We start from the raw sequence: 22,707 nt of genomic DNA on the forward strand, positions 1-22,707 counted from the left end.
AGCCGGTAGGGAGGTTAATGCCCATTTGCAAAAATGGACTAAAACTAAATGTGAGAATTTGAGGAATTTCTCTGCTAAGTGTTCAGGATAAGTTGTGTGCGAAGTATATGTGAGAAGAGGCTAAATTTGTAATATAACATGGTAGATTTGCCAAATTTTTACTTTAAGACAAATATCAAAGGAATATATGTATAATAAGCATGAATGAGAGAAATTAGTCAGGACACATCAGATTCCCAGCATATTCTTCAAGGATAATGTACAGAAAGTTGATAGTATCACGTGAAAAGTTTACATATTACTAACTTCCTGTTGAGAATTTTTCCTCCAAATTAGTCAGACCTAGCAGGACTCTAATATTGTCAGATCTTGTATTTTGGTCTTCTGAATCATTTCTAACTTTTTTTTTTTTTTTTTTTTTAATGTCATCAAATACCTATTATGCTATTTCTTCTTCCATTCTGATTAAGTGATCATACCATCTAAGATTAGCTCTGCTCACTCACACATTTCTGAATGCTAACAGTGCTGGGTAGCTCTTTATCTTTATTTATGATTCTGCCATTGATGCCATTCTGTTCATCTGCTGAGCAAACCATCACCTAATTCTTCTCATTATCTCTGGCTTCCAGTCTTTGATTAGCTGCTTTATTTCTAACCTAGCTTTTGGTTTGAACACTGCCTTGTATATAACTACTATGTTTCACTAATTTCTGTTATTCCATATAAGTTTATTCATTTGAATCTCAATCACCATAGCAGCTGTGCTTATTCTCTTATCTCTTTCTGTATTTACCTAAATAGCTGAAATGTTTTACTTGTTCTGTAAGTTTTCACATTCTTTTTTTATTGCTGATTTTCATGCCAAAATTGTTATAGCAGTTATTAAGGAATCCTTTACAACCTGCATATTGTTTGTGCATAACATCAACTGAAGTAGAGCTGAGATTAAATTTCCCAATTTTGATATGAGGTTTAATGGCACTTCATAATGTGATTTATATTGATGATGAATAAGAGTGGAGCTAGTGTACATCCATGTGTCAAACCTGATTTTACATCAAAACATCTTCCTGTGCCTCCTTCAATGCTTCTGACTGACAAATATAGACTGGTTTGATATATATCAGTGTTTCTCAACTTTTTTTTAATTCCCATTCCCCAAAGGGTTTTTCATTTTTTTTTCTCTAATCTATCATGAAATTTTAAACAAGAAAATACTTTATACTTTTTTTATTCAATGGAATCTCTGAGTCTTGACACTTCTTAGCTAAAAGTTCAATGTTCAGTATGGTGTCAGTAAGTTTAATTCTCTGATGTCTCCTTTTGAATGTCTCAATTCTGTTTCTTTCCTTTGTTAATATTTCATTTACTGAAGTAAAACCACCTTCAACCATATGAAATGTCACTACTCTTATTTCATATAGATGAACTAGATAATACGTTTAATCAAAAATTGCACCTCTGAAGCATGTTATTGACTAATGGAATTAGATCTGAACCTTTTGATGTTAAGATGAATGAAGCAAGAAGATGCATTTGCCCACCTTTTTTTAATTTAGCATTAGAAAAAATGTATTCAAGAAACTGTGAAAGATAACAGAACAGTAATATTAGCATATGCAGATGATACATGCCTTGTTAGAGAAAATGCTGAAGATGTTAGAATAACGTTTAGAAAACTCAAAACTGCTGCTGAAAAACTAGGATTACAAATCAACCAGGATAAAACTAAATGTTTAAATATGTGTAGAAATTGCAGTTGAGGAGGAAATGACCGGTGATAACCTGAAATTTAACAGCTGCTTCCTTTAAATATCTTGGAATATTGATTATTATCTTGAGTAAACTTAGTACAAAAATGAAAACTAGAATACACAACTCCAGTAGATGTTATCATTCACTACATCATTTACTATCTTCCAAAATTTTTATTAATATAGAAATTCTATGAGGTTTGCATGTGTATTTCTGTGAATTTTGTAAAAGTATAAGCAGATTCTTTCAAATTTGGTAATTTAAAGTAAATTAATTAAGCGAGATTATAATTATAGTAGGTACTACCGACTTAACTAGTGATAAGTTCAGTATGAGAGGATATGAAAGTGTTGTTGGAAGAAGCAAGAGTGAGAAAGTGAAAATCATAAGTATATTATCTCGATATGATAAAAAAAAAAAAAAAAAGGATTAAGTAGGGCTATGCTAGCAAACAATTTGATGCATGGGCTGTGTAGAAGGAATGGATGTGTGGAGTGAGTGAGTGAGTTTGAGGAAAGATTGGATTTGTGTAAGAGGTGCAGCCTACACTTGAATGCATTTAATATCAGGAGTCTTGAAGAACTAATTGCTGGTATGAGACCTAACACAGAGAGTCAGGGAAACTAAATTATAATAGAGGAATAGTGAGAATGTGTGCAAGAGCAACAATGTTGTGTGCTGTAAGCCCACAGATATGAGACCCTTCGACACTTATGCACATGTCAGAAGGAGATTCCATTCCGATAATAGGGTAATCAGTCCGTCTTGTGGGGCGAGTTGTTTATTATTACATGTCAGAAAATTAACTTTTTTTAATGAACATTGTGGTTTTTAAAGTGGTAACTATTTTGCTTGTATAACAGTTGGAAAATTTTGCGTGTTGGTGACCAATTCATACATCAGTTTATTTCCTTTTCCCCTTCAACATGAATTGACTCTTCTCGGCAAGTTGCCAGACTAGGGTCTCAGATCTGTGGTTGGACATTAACTGTGTTAATAACAGGAATGGCCATTATCATGGAAATGATTGAAGAGAGAAAGATTTAGAGACTTTGCGTTTGTCCAGTTCGGACCCCTCAAATGTGTGCAAAGATGTCTGCATATATAAGGCACCAGAGAAGAACAGAGATCTGCAAGTTGTCCAACTGTGTCATGCAGATTACAGATAAGAGTATACAAAAGAACATGCAGGTAGCTTATGTCTGTACATAAATGCTAGGAGTATCAGAAACAAAGGGATAGTTTGTTGCATTGGTCAATATGTTGGGACCTCAGATTGTAAACACTAATGAGACCTGGCTGTCAGAATCAGACATACTAACTGGTATTAAGTAGTATTTTTAGGAAAGATAGACGGGATAGGAGAGGAAGGGGAGGGTCTGCTGCTAATGATATTGATGACTTGAATTCAGTTAGTATTTGAGACCTATGATTGTAATAGTAGTAACAGTTTCATGTGGCAATGAGTTTGAAGGTGTGAGGTGGAATCTATCAAGATCAAATATATAGTTGGATGTTTTACTGACCTGGTGGATTGGTTGCTAGTGATGAAGAAATGCATCTCCAAATAAAGATGATAGGCATGAAAAGAGTAATCATAATGGGGGTCTTGAATTATCCAAACACTGACTGGGCAGCTGTAAATCTCATGAGAGGAATGAAACTGAATTTATTGAGCTCTTGTGAGACAACTTCTTCAATCAGACAGAAGAAACTCGAGGTCAGTGTTAGACTTGATTATAGTGTCAGAGGGTGTTTCAGTTAAAGATGTAGCTATTCTCCATCTGGTTGGTGACAGTGATCATGTGTGTATCTCAGTTTCTGAATATTCCATTCAGAAAAGTTTGCATTCTGAACTACAAACCAGGACCAAATAAGGAGTATGCTGAGCTCAATCGTATTGGTTGCTGGATGGGAAGCATTTAAAAAATGTTTAAATGATGCAAAAATAGAATATGTCCCGAGAGTTTGAAGAATGAATAGGGTAGGAGTCAAATGGATGTGTAATCTTATCAAGCAAGAGATTCATAAGAAAAGGATGATGCGGAAGAAATACCATGTGCATAACGATGATGTCTGTTATGAAAATTATAAGCAGCAGGCCAGAAGAGTCATAACTGTTGTATGGAAAGCTAAGTCTGAGTATGAAAACAAACTGGCTCTGCAAGCTAAAGATAACCCCAAAGAATTCTCTTGATATGTTGCAAGTAAAAGAAAGAATGAATATGAAAGAATAACTTTCTGAAATTTTCATGAAAGAATAATGCTTTTAGCAAAATGGCCACTAACGAGTGCCCATTTTGTTAAAAGCTATCAATTTGGTGTATGCAACATTGAGTTCACTGCTATCTCTTCACTCGATGAGGAAATTTAGGTGTATGAAGAAGAGGTATTAGAGCTATTGCACAAACTGAATAAGAATTCAGCAATAAGGACTGATGAGATACCAGCACAAGTGCTAAGTATTCAGCTGAATTGGCTATTCTTTTAACCAGACTATATAGTTTGAGTCTCAGAACAGTTAATATTCTGCAGGAATGGAAAGAATGTATGGTAATCCAATTGCACAAGGGTAGTACAAAGACTGATGTTTCCAACTATCGACCAATCCGTATTTCAGGAGTGGTGAAGATTTTTGAAAAGTTGGTTTGGGCTTGCATTCAGAAATGGGAATTTCTACTTTGCAATGAACAGCATGGATTTACTAAGGAAAGGTCATGTTTTAGCAACTTGCTCACATTTTATAATAATGTTACCCTTGTCTTTCTCAGTGATAACAACACTATGATACTTTTGGATTTTGCTAAGGCTTTTGACAGAATACAGCATGGAAGACTGTTGTATAAATTGGAGAATATAGGTTTGCATTATAACCTATATTCTATAATCCCATATTTGAATTATAACCCATATTAGTACCACAAGGACGTCCTTGGTCTACTTTATTCAGTCTGTACATTAATGACATTGGGAAGGATTTGACAGTGACATACAGCTATTTGTTAATCATGCAAAGATAAATAGGGTAATCACAAATGCAGCTGGTATGCAGTACTTGCAGAATTATTTGAATAGGCTGGAACTGTGGCCATGAGAAAATGGATATCAGTAAATGTAAAGTTATGCCTTTTGGCATGATTAGATATTCAATGTTATATTATATTTGTGAGATTATGCTAGAAGAAAACTGATCTTGGAGTGTTAGTAGATAAGAAGTTGAAGCTCAGGAACCATGTAGCAAAGAATGCAAATACAGCTCAAAAGATAATTGCAATTCTGAAACACACTTTCTTATATAAAGATAAGGATGTCATTTTGCCTCTTTATAATGCCTCGATAAGACCTCACTTGGAATATTGTTGCACATGTCTGGTCTTTATTGTGATTCTGATAAATTGGAGAGAGTGCAAAGGAACGTGCTGAAAATGATATTAGGATTGGGGAATACTGATTATGAAGACAGGTTGAGAATTTGTAGTCTCTGCAGATACCAGCAAATGAGTGAAAGTGGGATTATATAACTTGTAAAATTTTGAAAGGGTCATACAGGATTTCAGTTGATGGAATTTTTTATTTTATGGAGGGTGGGGGAAAGGACCAGAAGGCATCTTGGAAGCTGGGAATCAATGCCACTAAGAAGGGGAGTGAGATCTAGATTTTTCTCTGAGTGGTGCATGATTGGATGTTACAATTCATACACAACATTCAATGATACTACATTAGATGTTGTGTATGAAAGAAGTGTGAATGAATTCAAGAACAAGTATGATAGCTGGGAAAGGACCAGAAGGCATCTTGGAAGCTGGGAATGAATTCCACTAAGTAGGAGGGGGGGGGGGCTGAGATCTAAGTTTTTCTCTTGGAGTGGTGTGTGATTGGAATGGATTGCCATTGGATGTTGTGTGTGAAAGCAGTGTGAATGAATTCAAGACAAGTATGATGGCTGGTGCAAGTAGTATGTGGCCTCTGTGGATGAGTCCCCTCTTAAGTAATTATAAGTAATTAAACTTGTTTAATCTTATCAGAATGACTATTAGAGTCCATGGGGAAACTAAATAGTCATTAACACGGCAATAAACAAACTTATTCAATGAGCAAAAGAGCACATGGCTCTTAGGATGCAAAATTAAATAAATTATATAACCATTATTTCATGACATCTCGAAGGGGGACACTCTACAACTCTGTCTTTACTACTTGATCCACCAACTGTGCAGAACACCATTACCATTATCATCCCAGATAGCATCATCTATTGCCCAGCACCACCACAGTTTAAAAAGAAGAATTTAGTAAACCAAAAATGAAATTAAGTTATGCTATTTCTATTGAAAATTTTTCCACTTTATGATATAATTAAAGATGCCAAGAACTGATATTCTTGGTTTAATCCTTTATTCAAGTGTAAGCAAACAAAGTTTACACCTGAAGTAACTTCACGACTGGACAACTCATATATATAGAGGCTAATTTATTTATTTATTTTGTGTGCAAACTACAGAAAATGTAAGAGCATACGTATAAATGAGTAAACGCATAAATTTAAAGAAATTGGGATTAAAAGCATACATTAAAAGACAAAAATGCCACTTGTATGAAATATTAAGTGAAAATGTAAAATGTCAAATTTCACTTATTCAGTGACTAATATACTTTAAAGCTTTTTCATTACACTGCATTAAATCTTCTCGGGTACATATATTATTAATGTATGTTAAGCAGCATTGCAGAAGATGATCCATGGTTGTGTTTCACCACACGAGCAGCTGTCATTGTCTGTGTAGCCCATCTGGCCATATTCTGCTTTGATTTGCCCATTCTGGAACGAAGTCTATTCAGTGTCTTCCATCTTTGCCGGTCAAGATGTAAGCTGGAAGGAAGAGATTCGTTTAAGTACAGAGCCATGGAATCCACTGAGTGAATAAAACTTTCCTTGATCTTATCTTGTTATATACTGCAACATGTTCATACAAAGGATGCTGTTCATCATTTAGTTGTTGTTTCCACTTATATCTATTCTGTGTAGTCCTTCTGATGTGAGAAGGTGCAATACCAGACAGTGAGGATGGTCAATTTTTGTAGGTTTAAGGCAGCCGACATGTTTTATTAAGAACCTTATCAATAATTTTGACATGTGATGATCTTTCCCAAACAGGGCTAGCATACTCGGCTGTCGAAAAAGCAGTGTGCCAGTGCAGAGGTGTGCAGTACTTGTGGATTTGCACCCCACTGAGATGATATTAATTGGTGCAGAATATTATTACGTGTTTGAGTTTTAGCTGCTGTCTTCTCTATGTGTCGCTTATAATTTAAGATCCTATCTAGTGTAACACCTAGGTAAGTTGGATTTGGATAATTGACCAGTTTCACACCATTCCATTCTATATTCATCTCTCTCTCTCTCCTCGCCTCCCTATTATTGAGATGGAAAAGACACATTTGGGTTTTACTGGGATTTGGTTTCAATTAGTTTTTCCTTATAGTAAACTGTAAGGGTTTCTAGCTCTTGTGTGAGATGCTTCTCAATGTCATCAAAGGATTTTGCTTGATAAGCTATTGCCCGGTCATCTTCATATAAGAAAGTTCTTGACTATGGGTTTATAGGTTGGTCATTAATATATATATTGAAGAGGAGGGGAGATAGCACTCTTCCCTGAGGTAGACCATTTTTCTGGATATGCCATCTACTCTTTTTTCCTTAAAAATCAACAAAGAATCTCCTGCTGAACACATGCGACCTAAATATCTCCACTAACCAATAGCTGTTTGTCATGCTGTAAATTTTGACTATAAACTTTATAAGATTTAGTGTGTCATATGCTGCTGTCAAATCTATAAATACAGCTCCTGTTGCTAAACCCCTTTCAAAGCATTCCTTAATAAGCTTAAATTTAATATTTGTCTAGTGCATGATCTTCCTGGTCTAAATCCTGCCTGTTCTTTTATCAGCACTTTCTCTATTTCTGGACTTAGTCTGTTCAAGATTAACCTCTCATACAGCTTCACTGTTGTGCATAGGAGAGCTATAGGTCTGTAGCTCTTTGGATTCTCAGCAGGTTTACCCAGTTTCAGGATAGGTATCACTTTTGTTTGCCTCCATATGCAGGGTATTTTAGAAAAATTCTAACAACCACTGTTGCCTTTTTCTTCCAGATTCCTTAGTATCTTGTTTCTGATATCATCTATACTGACAGCTTTTCCTGGTTTTAAGACTTTTAGGGCATTTTCTAGTTCCTCTTTAGTAAATGGAGCTTTGAAGAGATTATTTTCTGAATCCCTAACTTTTTTTTTAATGTAATCTTTAGGTATTTTTCTTTCGGTACTTGGTTTACTATTCAGGGATAGCAGAGTTGCAATTTGATTTGCATTTATATTAACTTCATTTGCTGCTGTTGTGGGGTCACCAGATAATTTTTTGAGTAAGAGCCAGGTCTTCTTGCTACTGTGTTTCATATCTAAGCTTTTAATTTTCTCTTCCCATTGTCGACTTCTTTTTTCAGACAGTGCTGCTATAAGTTCCTCTCCTGCATCAATTGATTATGGGATACTAAGGCAAGTATCCCATAAACACTTTGTAAAATACAGTGAACTGATTTCAAAATTTATTTTGGTATACTTCATTTTTAAAAATATAAACTTGGACAGTATGCACTTCCAAAAGAGACTGATTCTGTTTTAAGAATTTTGTTTCTTAGAGAACATAGAGAAAGTTTCTATTTTTTTTTTTTTTTTTTTTTACTAATCATCCCATAATGCAAAGCATAACATTATACATGTCTGTAAGGATATTTGCTTTGCATTATGGGATACTAAGGTAATTGATGTGGAGTCATTGGCCTCTATAGACAAGTAGCCCAGTCGTGAAGTTACTTCACGTGCAAACTTTGTTTGCTTACACTTGGATAAAGGATTAAACTGGTTTTTCCCTTTCAGTTGTTTCCGACCATAGGCAGCTTTGTAAGCATTGCTCACAAAATATTCCTGGTGAGATTTTTACAGGGTAGTTCACCATTGCTCCCCCACCCCCTCCATTTTATCTGGGTTCGGGACTGGCATATGGCTGGGACATATTCATGACTGTAATCCATGTGTGTTCATGGGGGCTTTCCTGTTCTGGGGGATGAAAAACCTCAGATTCAAGTGAAAAATCCCCTTACCTTCATATGAGACCGGCTAACTCATCTTTAGTCGAAAAAGATCAGATAAAGGTTCCTCACGTCACTGATAGGAATCGAATCCAGGTCTTTCTGACCAAAAGACTTAGTCTATGCTGACTGGGCTACAGAGGCTCTAAAAGGATTAAACAAAGAACATAATTTCTTGGCATCTTTAATTTACAGATATTAGAAGGATGATAATGTGCCCCTGGTTCTTTCCAAATCAGAGCCTGTCTGGTATTACCGTATAGAGTAAATCAGAACTCATCTGTATATAGTATAGACCTTCATTGCTCTTGGATCCAATTGACAGAGAGCCTGGCCCATTTCATATGTTCTCTCCTGTCCCATGAGGATAGGGGCACGCAGACTACAAGCCATCCAGCATACAGATCAACCTTTGTGAAGCCTTCTGCACACAGTAGTAATTGATACCAGTGTTCTTGTAGTCATTGCGAGGTCAGATTATAACTGATTAGGGGTATTGCTCCTGTTTCAGTGGGTAGATAATTGGAGATATTGGTCACTCATTGCTGTAGTAGACAATGGCTCTCCCTCACTATATCTCTGGGATGCTGTTTGTAACTATTGGAATTGGTTCCATAGTAAGGTATGGAATTAATATGTATTCTAAAGGTGATGCTGATCCTTAATATCCCTTTAGATTTGTTTCTTCCACTATATACCAAGTAATTCTCTTTCATCTTATTGTGTGGCTTCTAGAGCATGATTTGCTAGATGACACTTGTCCTAGCAATAAGAACAAAGCATTTTATAATATATATCTAGATGGATGAAGTTGCTTTTGTCATTTCTGCCAGTATCTAAAATAGGACTTACTTCAGGTTATATGTTCCAGGTTTAAAGGTTCTAGAGAGAGCAGATAACGTTTGCCAGTTTTGTGTGAGGTGTGAATGTGGTAAAGAAATTGTTTCTTAATCTTTGCTCTTTCTGAAGTGTTGTGATGTGTAATTTTCATTTTTTTTGGGGGGGGGGTGATGTCGTTAGTGCTAAATTTTAGTTTTTGGCTTAAAAAGTTTGTTTACTAAATGCTTTGTAAATGACACTAAACTGATTTCAAAATTAATTTTGGTATACTTCATTTTTGAAAATATAAACTCGGGCAATATGCACTTTCTAAAGTGACTATGATTTTGTTTCTTAGAGAAAAAGAAAGTTTCTCTAATTTTTTTTTTACTATACTAACATTTTCTGTGAAAATATTAATTTACAGAAATCGTCAGGATGTACACATATACACCTGTATTTTGCAGAAGTAGTTTAATAAGGGTGTGCAGAGGCTGAATTTAACTCTGAAAGTTTAGGCACACTAGTCTGATATTAGTGCATTATCTGTTAATGCATTTCACAGACTTGAAGAATAAGTTAATTCCCTCTGAAATTCAGATATTTATATAGTGTTTTTCTTTTTAAATCAACACGGATATCCAATTTACCTCCTTTTATGAAACTAGTTTTTTTCCATTGCTCAGCTCTAACGTGTTTACTTCCACACAACCATTGAAAGTTTTTTACATTTTGTTGCATTTGATTTATTAGTGGTAATGAATTATTTTCTCTTTGAAGACTATTTATTTTGTAATGTAACATATATTAAAGCTGAAATCCTTGCTAAGAGAAGTTCATGTAAATTATGTACTGTTTTTCTACTATAAAATTTGTTTTCTCTTTTTAATAGAAAAAATTTGAAACCATTCCAGTATGCAGCATTTGTGACACAACAAACAGCAATAAAACAGTGCGCACAGAAGAAACACTATGTTGTTCAGATTGTGGTGTCAGTGGTAAGTATTTGTTTTGGCTGTCATGCAGAAAAAATTCTTAAACATGTTCATACTAAAACCTTCACAAACAGTTGTCGATAATAATCTTCTCCACATAATTAAGTTGGTAGATTTGTAATACTGAGATGAGTTAAGAGCTTCAACTTTGAACCTTATTAAAAAGAATAATAATAATAATAAATCCATTATTCCTTTTATACCAAGTGGTTGGTCAAGAATTTATAGAGTTATAAAACCTTCTGCATGAGTTAACTTGTTATTGCACCACTCAAAATGTGAATTCTGTTCATATCAAGTCTCTTATTAATGCTTTCAGTTGAGGCTTCACTGGTCTGCACAATTAGGTCTTACCAAAGATAGGACTGAATGTAATTTATACTGTTCAAAGATAGGAAAAATCCAAAATACTGCAAGAGTTGAACGTTATGCATTTTTCATAGTTGAACTCCAAATAATCAAAGTAAATATTTAGTATATTTTAAACATGTGCTGTCTGTTTTCTTTAACATTATTTTGATGTAATACAGATAAAAACAGGAAAAGCTAATATTTCTCTAGTTTAACTACACTGTGTTTGCTTTAATGGTTTGTATTAAACAAATTAGCTGCAATGTTTAATAAACAGGTATTAACTTTTTTTTAATCCATTGTCATCAATAAAATAGATAAAAAAAAAAAAAACACAGTTTAATAACTTTATTAAACCTTCCTTTTATCTGAAAATTAGGATGCTTCTTATAAACCGGTGTATCTTATGGTGTGTGTTAAAGAAAGCAATGTTTTTTTTTTATATATATGTACACATATATAGTGCATCATTGCTTATCAATAATGCATGATCAGTTTGAATAGTTGTACAGTCTTTAATGGTCACACATTTAAACTAGTAATCAATACTTTATTATATTTAATTATTTTTATAACCCATGGATTTTAGAAAGCACAGACATAGCTGTACGATTGCATTTAAGCATAGTGTGGTTGAGTTTTGCAAAAAAGAATGGCAATAGGGCAGCAGAGTGGCACTTTGGTCCACCACCTGCAGAAAAAATGGTACAAACTTAATGGTATGTAATGGTATGAACAGATTCATCATAAATGCCAGAAAATGATAATTTTGAACTTTCACAGATAGCTAATATGGATGAAGTGCCTCTGACTTTTGATGTGCCCTTGAACAAGACTGTTCACTCCAAAGATTAAAAAAAAAAAAATTGTTGAAACTTCTGGTCATGAAAAAACCCATTATACTGTTGTTTTGTCGTGCTGTGTGAATGGAACAAAATTGCCACCTCCTTTAATTTTTAAAAGAAAAACAATGCCCAAAGAAAAACTTTCCAAAGGCATTTACATTCATATTCATTCAAATTGATTGATGAAGTTATGGATAAAGATGTGATCAGGACATCCTGGCAGATAATGTGTTGTTTTAAGCTTTCCACGAACTATTGAGGTTCTTTAGTTGTGGACAACCGCGACCATCTTGAGGATAAGGTGGTTGGCCCTATGCCTCCCTGTGTGTCCTATATATATCTGTAGAAGCGTGTGTTCACAGGGTAAGTTTGCCTGTTCTGGGGGACGAAAAACCTGAGTTTCCAGATGAAAAAACCTTTTGAGACCGGTTAACCTAACTGACCTTTAGTCAAAAGAGACCAGATAAAGGTTCCCTCACATCTTTCACAGGTCTTTCCGACCAAAGGGCTTAGTCTATACTGACTGAGCTATGGAGGCTCCCTGGCAGATAATGCATATTTTAAATTAAAAAAAAAAAAAAAAAAAAAATATATATATATATATATATATATATATATTATTATACTTTCTTGGGTTTTAGTCAGTTAAATTTATTTTTATAAATATATATACAGGGTGTTCGGGATAAATTTGACAGTTTCGTAAGGAAAAAGAAAATCTTCTTTGTATCTATTAAATTTAATGAATTGACAAAAAAACATTACAGGCAGAGTTAATTACAATACTATCAACAAGATTTACTCAAAATAACCACCATTAGCATCGATCACAGCTTCAATTCTGCTTCGGAACCTCGAACAAGCTGATGCTACAGTCTCCCTGGGAAGGGCCGCAAAAACTGTTTTAATTTTATCCATTAACTGGGCTTTTGTATTACTGGAAGTGCGATTGGTGTCTTTTTCAACTGCGCCCCATACAAAATAATCCATGGGGTTAAGGTCTGGGGAGTTTGGAGGCCAAACATTTGGACTGGTGAAGTCGTAGAAATTTTCAGACAACCATTTTTGACTTTTCCCAGAGGTGTGGCAAGGGGCCGAATCCTGCTGCCATACATACGGCCTACCATTGGCTACCCTTGTTATCCAGGGCTTGACTACAGTTAGCAACTCCACGAACAAAGCCCGAATTCCAATGCCAGGGTTCTTCAACACCTGTTCTTGCAGATTTGCGAGGAATTCTGCTGTACGAACGCAATCAGATCGTCTGCTAGGGATCTTTCTTCTTGCTACATCCTCGTAGTCACCATTGCAAGTCTCTAGTTCATGCCTGATTGTTTTTACTGTATTCAGGGAGCATTGGGCAGCAGTCGTAATATCCTTATTTTGATGGCGGGCACGAATCATCATGATACAAGTTATTCTCTTCCATGATTCAGGTGGGTTCCAGCTATCCATCCTTTCTGACATCTTGTATATGAATGAAGAAGGGTCCAAACTTTTAAATGAAGAGAAGTGTGTGTTAATACATGTAACTTACGGAAAAATATAATTAATTATAAATATGTCAAATTTATCCCGAACACCCTGTATATATATATATATATATTTCCATGAAAAATTTCATGCATAATTCGCACGTCTTATACTGAGAAGAATGTACAAGTTTTTCCAAAAATTCATCATCATCATCATCAAATTCCTGCCATGTACCCTCAAGGGGTGTACAGGATATGACAGTACTACATGAAAAAATTACATCATTACTAACTTCCTATCTACAATTTTCCTCCAAATCAGTCTGTTACTTGTCAAGACTCCAACATTATCAGATCTTATATTTCTATCGTCTAAGGCACTTTGTACCGTATCAATCCACCTATATCTTGGTCTTCCTCTGGGTCGTTTTCCTGCCAACCTGGCAGAGAACACTTATTTTGCTAATCTTTCCTCTCCCATTCTATTTAAGTGACCATACCATCTGAGATTAGCTCTGCTAACGCATTCCTGGATGCTGACAATGTCAAGTTCTTTCCTAATATCCTCATTTTTAATATGATATTGCCATTGATGCCATCTGTTCACGCCTCTAATCTTTCTCAGGACTCTCATATCTGCGGTTTCTAGTCTTTGGTCAAGTGTTTTACTTCTGACCCAGCTCTCAGATCCATAAGTTAAAATTGGTTTGAACACAGTCTTGTATACAGCTAATTTAGTGTTCCGACTAATTTCTTTCTTATTCCATATGAATTTATTCAATTGACTTCCCACGATACCAGCTTTGCTGATTCTGTTGTCTATTTCTATATTTAGTTTACCATCTTCAGTAAAAATTGTGCCTAAGTAGCTGAAATGTTTTACTTGTTCCACAGGTTCTCCATTCACAACACAGTTGACATTTTCAATGATTCTGCCTATTTTTATTGTCTTTGTCTTTTTATTGCTGACCTTCATACCATATCTATTACAACAGCTATTCAATTTAGTCAGAGAATCTTGCAGACTTGTAGCGGATTTATTTAGAAGTATAACATCATCCGCATAAAGCAAAGAGCTGACATTAATATCTCCAATTTTGATATCAGGTTTAATACCACATTCCTTCATAATGTGATCCATATAGATAATGAATAACAGCGGGGATAATGTACATCCTTGTCTCACACCAGATTTAACATTAAACCATCTTCCTGTACTTCCTTCAATTCTAACTGCTGACTCACAACTCAAATAAAGACTAAGTATTGCTTGATATAATGCCCCATTGACACCATATAACTGCAGCGTATTGAATAGCTTCTCTCTTGGCACCTTGTCATATGCCTTTTCCAAATCGACAAAACTTAAATACAGATCTTTGTTATATTCCCATGCTTTCTCGACTATTTGTCGTAAAGTGAAGATCTGATCCTGACAGCCTCTATTTGGCCTGAATCCAGCTTGTTCTTCACCAAGCTTTTCTTCCACAATTCTTCTCAACCGTTTCTCAAGTATACTTGCATAGATCTTGCCAGGAACACTCAGTAGGGAAATACCTCTGTAATTCTCACATTCAGTTTTATTTCCCTTTTTATATATGGGTACTATGAGAGCTCTACTCCAATCATCGGGAATTCGTCCCTCTGTCCAGGCTTTCTGAACTATGCAGTGCAGCCACTGTAAGACTCTTATACCACCATACTTCAGCATTTCTGGTCGAATATCATCTACTCCTGCTGCCTTTCCACATTTCAAGCCTTTGATGGCTTTTTCTACTTCAAGTATGGATATGTATTCCTGACTGCATGCCTGGTCAGTGTTTTTTATCACTGTGCTGTCATCACTGCTTGTTTCATTTAGCAGTTTTTCAAAGTAATTACTCCATACTTCAAGGATATCTTTTTCTCCTGTTTTCATTTCACCTTTATCATCTCTAATTCCTTTTACAGCACTCTTTCCTCCATTCCTAAGCTTCTTCAACAACCTCCAGAATATTTTGCCACCTTCTTGATATTTATTTTCTATATTCTTGCCAAAGTCCTCCCATGACTTTTGTTTAGCTAGTTTTACACACTGTTTAGCTTTCTTACATTTGTCTCTGTATTCTGTAAGAGTAAAAGCTGACTTATTTGCCAGGAACTTTTGATATGCTTTCTTCTTTTCCTTCACTGCCTCTTTAACTTCCTATGTCCACCAGGGAGTTCTGATTTTTTTATCTTTGCACACAACCTCACCACATGCCTCTCTGGCAGAATCAATCAATGTTTCCTTCAGACTTTGCCACTGAATCTCCAAGGTTTGATTCCTGTTCTCAAACTCTTTCATTTTCTTTTCAATAATTCTGTATTTTAGTCTACAGTTTACATCTGAGAGCTGCTCAACTTTTATTCGCTTTAAAACTTTCTTACATGTTATTCTTTTCAATATGAAATTCAATTTTATCCTGCTCAAGACTAAATAGTGATCACTTCCAATTTCAAATCCTCTGTACACTCTGGTGTCCTGCACCAGGGAGAAAACATCACTATCAACAATAACATAGTCAATGAGACTTTTCTTATTCCTAGCCTCTTCTCTCCATGTGAATTTGTGCACATTTTTATGTTGGAACATGGTGTTAGTAATAACCAGTCCATGTCCTGAGCAGAAATCCAACAGATATTTGCCATTATTATTAGCTTTGTTCTTTTCTCCAAATTTTCCCAAAATATTTTTGTATGTCTCATAATCATTTCCTACTCTACTATTTAGATCCCCAACATGGACCAACTTTTCATTTTTCATTGTGTCAGTTGCTTTTTCTAAAGCCTCAAAAAATTCCTCCACTTCTACCTTAGTAGAACCTTCTGTGGGACCATAGGCACAAATAAGTCTCATTGTCCAGTTCCCCATTCTCATATTTGCCCACATTACTCTACTTGAGACTGACTGCCATTCAAGAAGATTAGCCTCGTATTTTGTGTTGAATACTATGGCTACTCCTTCTTTTCCTTGATTGTTATTGCCTGAATATAACATTTTGTATTTATTGCTCAGAAAGATCTCACCAGTTTTGGTCTCTTTTGTTTCAGTCACCCCTATTATGTCGATCTGGTACTTATCTAATTCCTCAGCTAGCTCCATTTCTTTGCCATTCAGGCTTCTTACGTTGATAGTACCGATCTTTAACTCTGGTAATGTTGAGTTGGGGTTTGTTTTCAGATTTGTTCCAGTAGCTGACTTTTCGCTGTTCGCCCTGGTTCCCTGGCGAAAACAACGGGGCCTTGTTTAACCGGGCGACGCCCCAGCCGGCATGAAATTTTGTCATGTTGTACCATCATTTTTTATTTTGGTTTAACCAATAAGAATACAATTTGGTCGGCTAAATCCCAAATTGCCAGCCCATCCTCGTTCGTTCAGTATCAAAGTAGATACCCAACAGGGTGCACCACGAGAAGGTGAGGATTGGACATTAGGTCAGAAGCCCTGGTCGGTTCTCCGCATTCCTTTAAAGGCTATGTGGAGGTCTCCTCTCGGTTATACAGCTTTGACCCTTAAGCACCCCTTTTTCCAAAAATTCTACATGAAAAATGCGATGCGTCCAATAACGATGTGTCTTATAAGGCAAGATACAGTAAATCTATCAGCTGATTCATGAACTCGCTTTTCTAATTCTGTTGTCTATTTCCAGTTTAATTTCGAGCAAAGTGCAACACCTGCATTTCATATATATATTAGATGATAAGCAGTTTGCTTGCACACAGTGGACTCTGCTTAAATAGCCAACTTGGCATAAAATTAAGTAATATCCTATCAAGACTTTATAGAAAACATTTTTAATTTTTTAATAAAAAATATTTAAGTTCATTGTATTGTACGCATTCTAATTTCAATAATTTGCAAAAAATGTTCATGAAATTTACATCACAGTTCATCTTTTCCTAATCTTTCTTTGTAACATGCAAAGATACCTTTCCTTATTTCTTTGGCAATACAGAAAATATCGCTGTTTAAACTTTGACTCTTTCTGTGAAGATGAGAAACTTGATTTACCTTCTTCATAAAACAGTGTCAAGCTTCTTTTGAAGCATATTCTGTACATGTATGTACTGCTCTTATGTTTCTTTCCTTTTTCTTTAGTGAAACTATTTCTTTATCATATTCTAATAATATTTATTTATATAATTTGTCATCGTCACTAAAATTTTAGTGTAAATAGCTAAAATGTTTTACTTGTTCTGTAGGTTCTTTACTTAGGATGCAATCAAAGTTTTCAGTGTTTCTACCTATTTTCATTCTATTTATTGTTGCTTTTCATATCAAATTTATTATAGCAGTTAATCAATTTTGCTAGGTAATCTTGCAAACGTACTGGATTTATTTAGAAGTATAACATCTGCATAAAGTAGAGTTCAGATTAATATTTCCATTTATGAAGGAAAGTGGTATCATGTTTAACACCACTTTATTTGATTTGATCCATATAGATGATGAATAACAATCTACAGGTAATATGTATCTTTGTCTCACACGTGATTTACCAATACAACGGTGCATCTTATAAGGCAAAATACAGTAAATCTATTCATCTGATTCATATTAAACCTGCTTTTCTAATTCTGTTGTCTGTTTCCAGTTTAATTAACATCGCACCATCTTCTCCTACCTTTTCGTTCTAACTGCTGACTCACAACTCGTATATAGACTATATATATTTTTTACTTGATATAATATCCTATTCATACCATATGACTAGTGTTTGAACAGCTCTTCTCTTGGCAGTTTGTCATATGCCTTTTCCAGATCTACAGAACTTACAGAACCTCGTTATGTTCTGATGATCACTTGATTGTTTTAAAGTGAAATATGATCATGAAAGCCTCGGTTTGGCCCCTGAACCAGATTGTTCTTCTCCAAGCTTCCCTTTCACAATTTTTCTTACCCCCCCCCCCCAAGTATTCTTACTGAGTACTCCAGGAGAACTCAGTAAGGAAATTTCTTTAATTCTCACATTCAGTTTTATTTCCTGTTTTTTTTTTATTTTTATATATATATATATCATCATCATCATCAAATTCCTGCCATGTACCCTCAAGGGGTGTACAGGATATGACAGTACTACATGAAAAAATTACATCATTACTAACTTCCTATCTACAATTTTCCTCCAAATCAGTCTGTTACTTGTCAAATATATATATATATATATTTTATAGATGTGTACTATGAGTTCTACTGTCACCATCTGGAATTTGACTTTCTGACCAAGCATTCTGTATTATGCAGTGCAGCCAGTGTAAATAAACGTCAATATTTGAGCACTTCTGGTTGAATATCATCTATTTTAGCTGCCTTTCTACATTGCAGGTTTTATTTTTTTAACCTTAAGTATTGATATTCTCCCACCTACTTGAATTCCTCTTGAATGTTTTTACAACTGTGCTGTCACTACCTGTTTCATTTAGCAATCTTTCAAAGTACTTACATCAGACATCTAGAATATGTCTTCAGTTTTCGTGCCACCTCATTTTTGATCCTTTTATAATTCTTTATTTATTTTCAAGCTTTTTTTTCAATAGCTTCTAGAATATTTTGTCACCTTGATATTTATTTTCTATGTTCTTATCAGTGTTCTCATTAGCTAGTTTTTACACAGTGCTTCATTTTTCTTATATTTTTCCCTGTTATTCTCTTAGAGCACAAGATGAATTCCTTGCCAGGAACTTTAATATACTTTCTTGTTTTTCTTAACTGCTTCTCTAACTTAAGTCCACCTGGGGTTCTGATTTTCTATTCTTGCAGACAACCTCACTATATGCCTCTGTGGTTGAATTAATCAACAGCATCTGCCTCTGAATCTGCACAGTATGATTCTTGTTTTTAAACTTATTCTTTTTTTAAATTGAAAAATATTTATGTATTTGAGTCTTGAGTACAATCATTTCTGAAAGTTGCTAGCTAAAGTTTGATTAATTTTAAGTTTCTTACAGTTTTCTTTTCAGTATTATATTCAATTTATCTTGTTCAAAACTAAATGGTGATCGTGCCAGATTTCAAATCCTTTGTATACTCGTGTATCTTGGACAACCATGACTATATCACTATCAACAATAACAGTCAATGAGACTGTTTCTTGCATATTGTCTCCATTGGATTTGTACTTATCTTTTTTGTTGGAGCATTGTGCTAGTAATAACTAGTCCATCCTTGAACATAAATCCAGCAGTAATCTGCCATTTTTATTTGTTTTGCTCTTTTTTCTAAATTTTCCCAAAACATTTCTATATGTCTGGTGATCATTTTCCACTTCTTCCTTAAAAGAACGTTCTATGGAACCATAGGCGTAAATGTCTCATTGTCCAGTTCCCCATTGTTGAATATTATGACTTCTCCTTTTCCTTGTTTGATCCTGGTCTGTACTGCCTGAATATACTATTTTGTATTTGTTGTTTAGAAAATTCCCATCTGTTTTTGTCTTTATTTCAGATACACCTATTATGTTGATCTGGTACTTATCCAGTTCTGCTTGTTCCATTTCCTTTCATTGAGATCTGTTTAGAGAGCGGATATGCTAACCACTCAGCCATTCGGGCCTATATACCAGTTGTATTATATCAGTTGGGTTTGGGCAACTCTTCTTTTTATTATTCTTTCAAAATTCTAGTAGCAAGGCTTATACGTTGGTCATACATAACTGGTAATTAGTTTACGGAATTAACAACGCATATAAAGTATATTAATTAAAGGTAACTTTAATGAATAACTTCTATATTTCGGCAACGTCACGTTGCCATCTTCAGGAACATAAAGATATGGTATGAGCACGCAGGCACTAACAAAGACAAATGAGGAAGAAAGCAAGAAACTAATATTGTTCCTAAAGTCCTAATGGTGCCCTCTGGCAGGCTAATTTGGTTGTTTTGGCAGTTGGGCTGAAGTTCTCATAATGTAAGTCTCCCAAATTTGGGGTAGTTTCATGCACCCAAATTTGTTGAGGTTAGGAACGTTTTTTAGAGCTGCTGCTGATGATTCCTTGAATAATCTTTCGTATTTAAACTTGCTGCGGTGTATTATTCAAGGAATCATCATCAGCAGCTCTAAAAAACGTTCCTAACCTCAACAAATTTGGGTGCATGAAACTACCCCAAATTTGGAAGACTTACATTATGAGAACTTCAGCCCAACTGCCAAGACAACCAAATTAGCCCCCCAGAGGGCAGCATTAGGACTTTAGGAACAATATTAGTTTCTTGCTTTCTTCCTCATTTGTCTTTGTTAGTGCCTGCGTGCACATACCATATCTTTATGTTCCTGAAGATGGCAACGTGACGTTGCCAAAATATAGAAGTCATTCATTAAAGTTACCTTTAATTAATATACTTTATGTGTTGTTAATTCCGTAAACTAATTACCAGTTATCCTTTCAAAGTTCTAGCATAAGTACAAATGTTAGTTTCCTATCCTGGTCTTTATCATAGATGCATCATCCAGATCGGATCTCCCATCTGGGTTTGAGTGAATTCCATCACTAGTCTGAGAACTAGATATCACATTCAAGGTAACATGTGAATCGTGATCTTGGCTATGGCCTTCATTTATTGGGGAGGAGGATCGTTCTTCAATCCTCCTATGCTAACCATGTGTTTTAGAATTCAGTGCTAGGTGAGGCAAATATATGACAGAGAGGGCAGCCTCTCATTGCATGAGACAAAAATATAGTAAAATAAAATTTGCACATTCAAGGTAACATTTCCATTTTGATCTTGGCTCCTGTGGCTTTCATTTATTGGGGAGGAGGGTCTTTCTTCAATCCTTCCTTGCTGACCAGATGTTTTGGAATTCACTCATCATCATCAAATTTGTGATGTATACCATTATGGGAGGGTGTACAAGATCTTATGATAGTATTACATCATTATTAACTTCTTATCCACAATATTCCTCCAGATTAGCCTGTTATCTGTCAATATTTCAATACTATCAGATCTTATATTTCTGTCTTCTAAGGAACTTCTTACTGTATCAATACATCTATATCTTGGTCTTCCTCTGGGGTCTTTTTCTTGTCATCTTGGAAAAGAACACTTGTTTAGCTAATCTTTCTTCTCCCATCTGTTTAAGTGGTTATACCTCCTGAGATCAGCTCTGCTAATACGTTCATGAATGGCTAACAATGTAAGTTCTTTCCTAATAGCCTCATTTTTAATATGATACTGCCATTGATGCTATCTGTTCAGTCCCTGTAATCTTTCTCAGGATTCTCATATCTGTGATCTCCAGTCCTTGATCAAAAGTTTTATTTCTAGCCCAGTTTTCACATCCGTAAGTTAAAATTAGTTTGAACACTGTCTTGTATATATACAGCAGTTTAGTGTTTTGACTAATCTCTCTTATTCCATGTAAATTTATTCAGTTGACTTCCTACCATACCAGCTTTGCTAATTCTGTTGTCTATTTCCAAATTTAATATGTCGTCTTCACTAAAAATTGTGCCTAAATAGCTGAATATTTTACTTGTTCTATAGGTCCTCCCAGGATGCAGTTGATGTTCAATGTTTCTGCCTGTTTTCATTATCTTTGTCTTTTTAATGCCGATTTTCATACCAAATTTATTACAGTAGTTGTTCAATTTGGTCAGGAAATCCTGCAGACTTGTCCTGGATTTATTTAGGAGCATAACATCACCTGCATAAAGTAAAGAGCTGAGACCAACATCTCCAGTCTTGATATCAGGTTTAACACTGCTTTTCTTCATATGTGATCCGTATAGATGATGAATAACAGTACAGATAACGTACACCCTTGTCGTACACCTGACTTAACATTTAACCACTTTCTGTGTCTCTTTCAAAAAGTTCCATGTAACTGGAGTGTTTTGAACTGCTTTCTTCTCAGCACCTTATCATATGCCTTTTTCATATCTAAAAAGCTTAAGTACCGATCTTTGTTATATTCCCATGATTTCTCAACTATTTGTCTTAAAGTGAAAATCTGATCCTGACAACCTCTGTTTGGCCTGAATCCAGCTTGTTCTTCTCCAAACTTCTCGGCCACAATTTTCACAGTTTCTTAGCCGGTTCTCAATAATACTTGTATAAATAAATCTTACTAGCAACACTCAATAGAGAAATTCCTCTGTAATTTTCACATTCAGCTTTATTCCCATTTTTATAGATGGGCACTTTGAGTGCTCTACTCCAATCATCTGGAATTCAACCCTCTGACCAGGCCTTCTGAATTATGCAGTGTCTTGTCTTAAGCTTTTTCACGAACCATTGAGGTTATTTAGCTGTTGACTTCATGACTGCAAGTATCTCGAGGATAAGGTGGTTGGGCCCT

At 35.1% G+C, this 22,707-nt stretch overlaps 1 protein-coding gene across 5 annotated transcripts in view; it reads left to right on the plus strand.

Annotated features, from left to right (window-relative positions):
- Window positions 1–22,707, plus strand: part of LOC150099350 (uncharacterized) — a 350,001-nt gene that overhangs the window by 84,849 nt on the left and 242,445 nt on the right. For all 5 annotated transcript variants that reach the window (XM_090404451.1, XM_090404452.1, XM_090404450.1 and 2 more), the window contains one exon: window positions 10,615–10,720. In XM_090404451.1, the coding sequence (XP_090260577.1) occupies window positions 10,615–10,720 (106 nt within the window). The remainder of the gene's footprint in view (window positions 1–10,614; window positions 10,721–22,707) is intronic.

The sequence above is a fragment of the Typopeltis vanoorti genome, chromosome 14, assembly GCF_054136105.1.
Source record: "Typopeltis vanoorti isolate ZY-2024b chromosome 14, IOZ_Tvanoo_1.0, whole genome shotgun sequence".
NCBI classification, from domain to species: domain Eukaryota; kingdom Metazoa; phylum Arthropoda; class Arachnida; order Uropygi; family Thelyphonidae; genus Typopeltis; species Typopeltis vanoorti.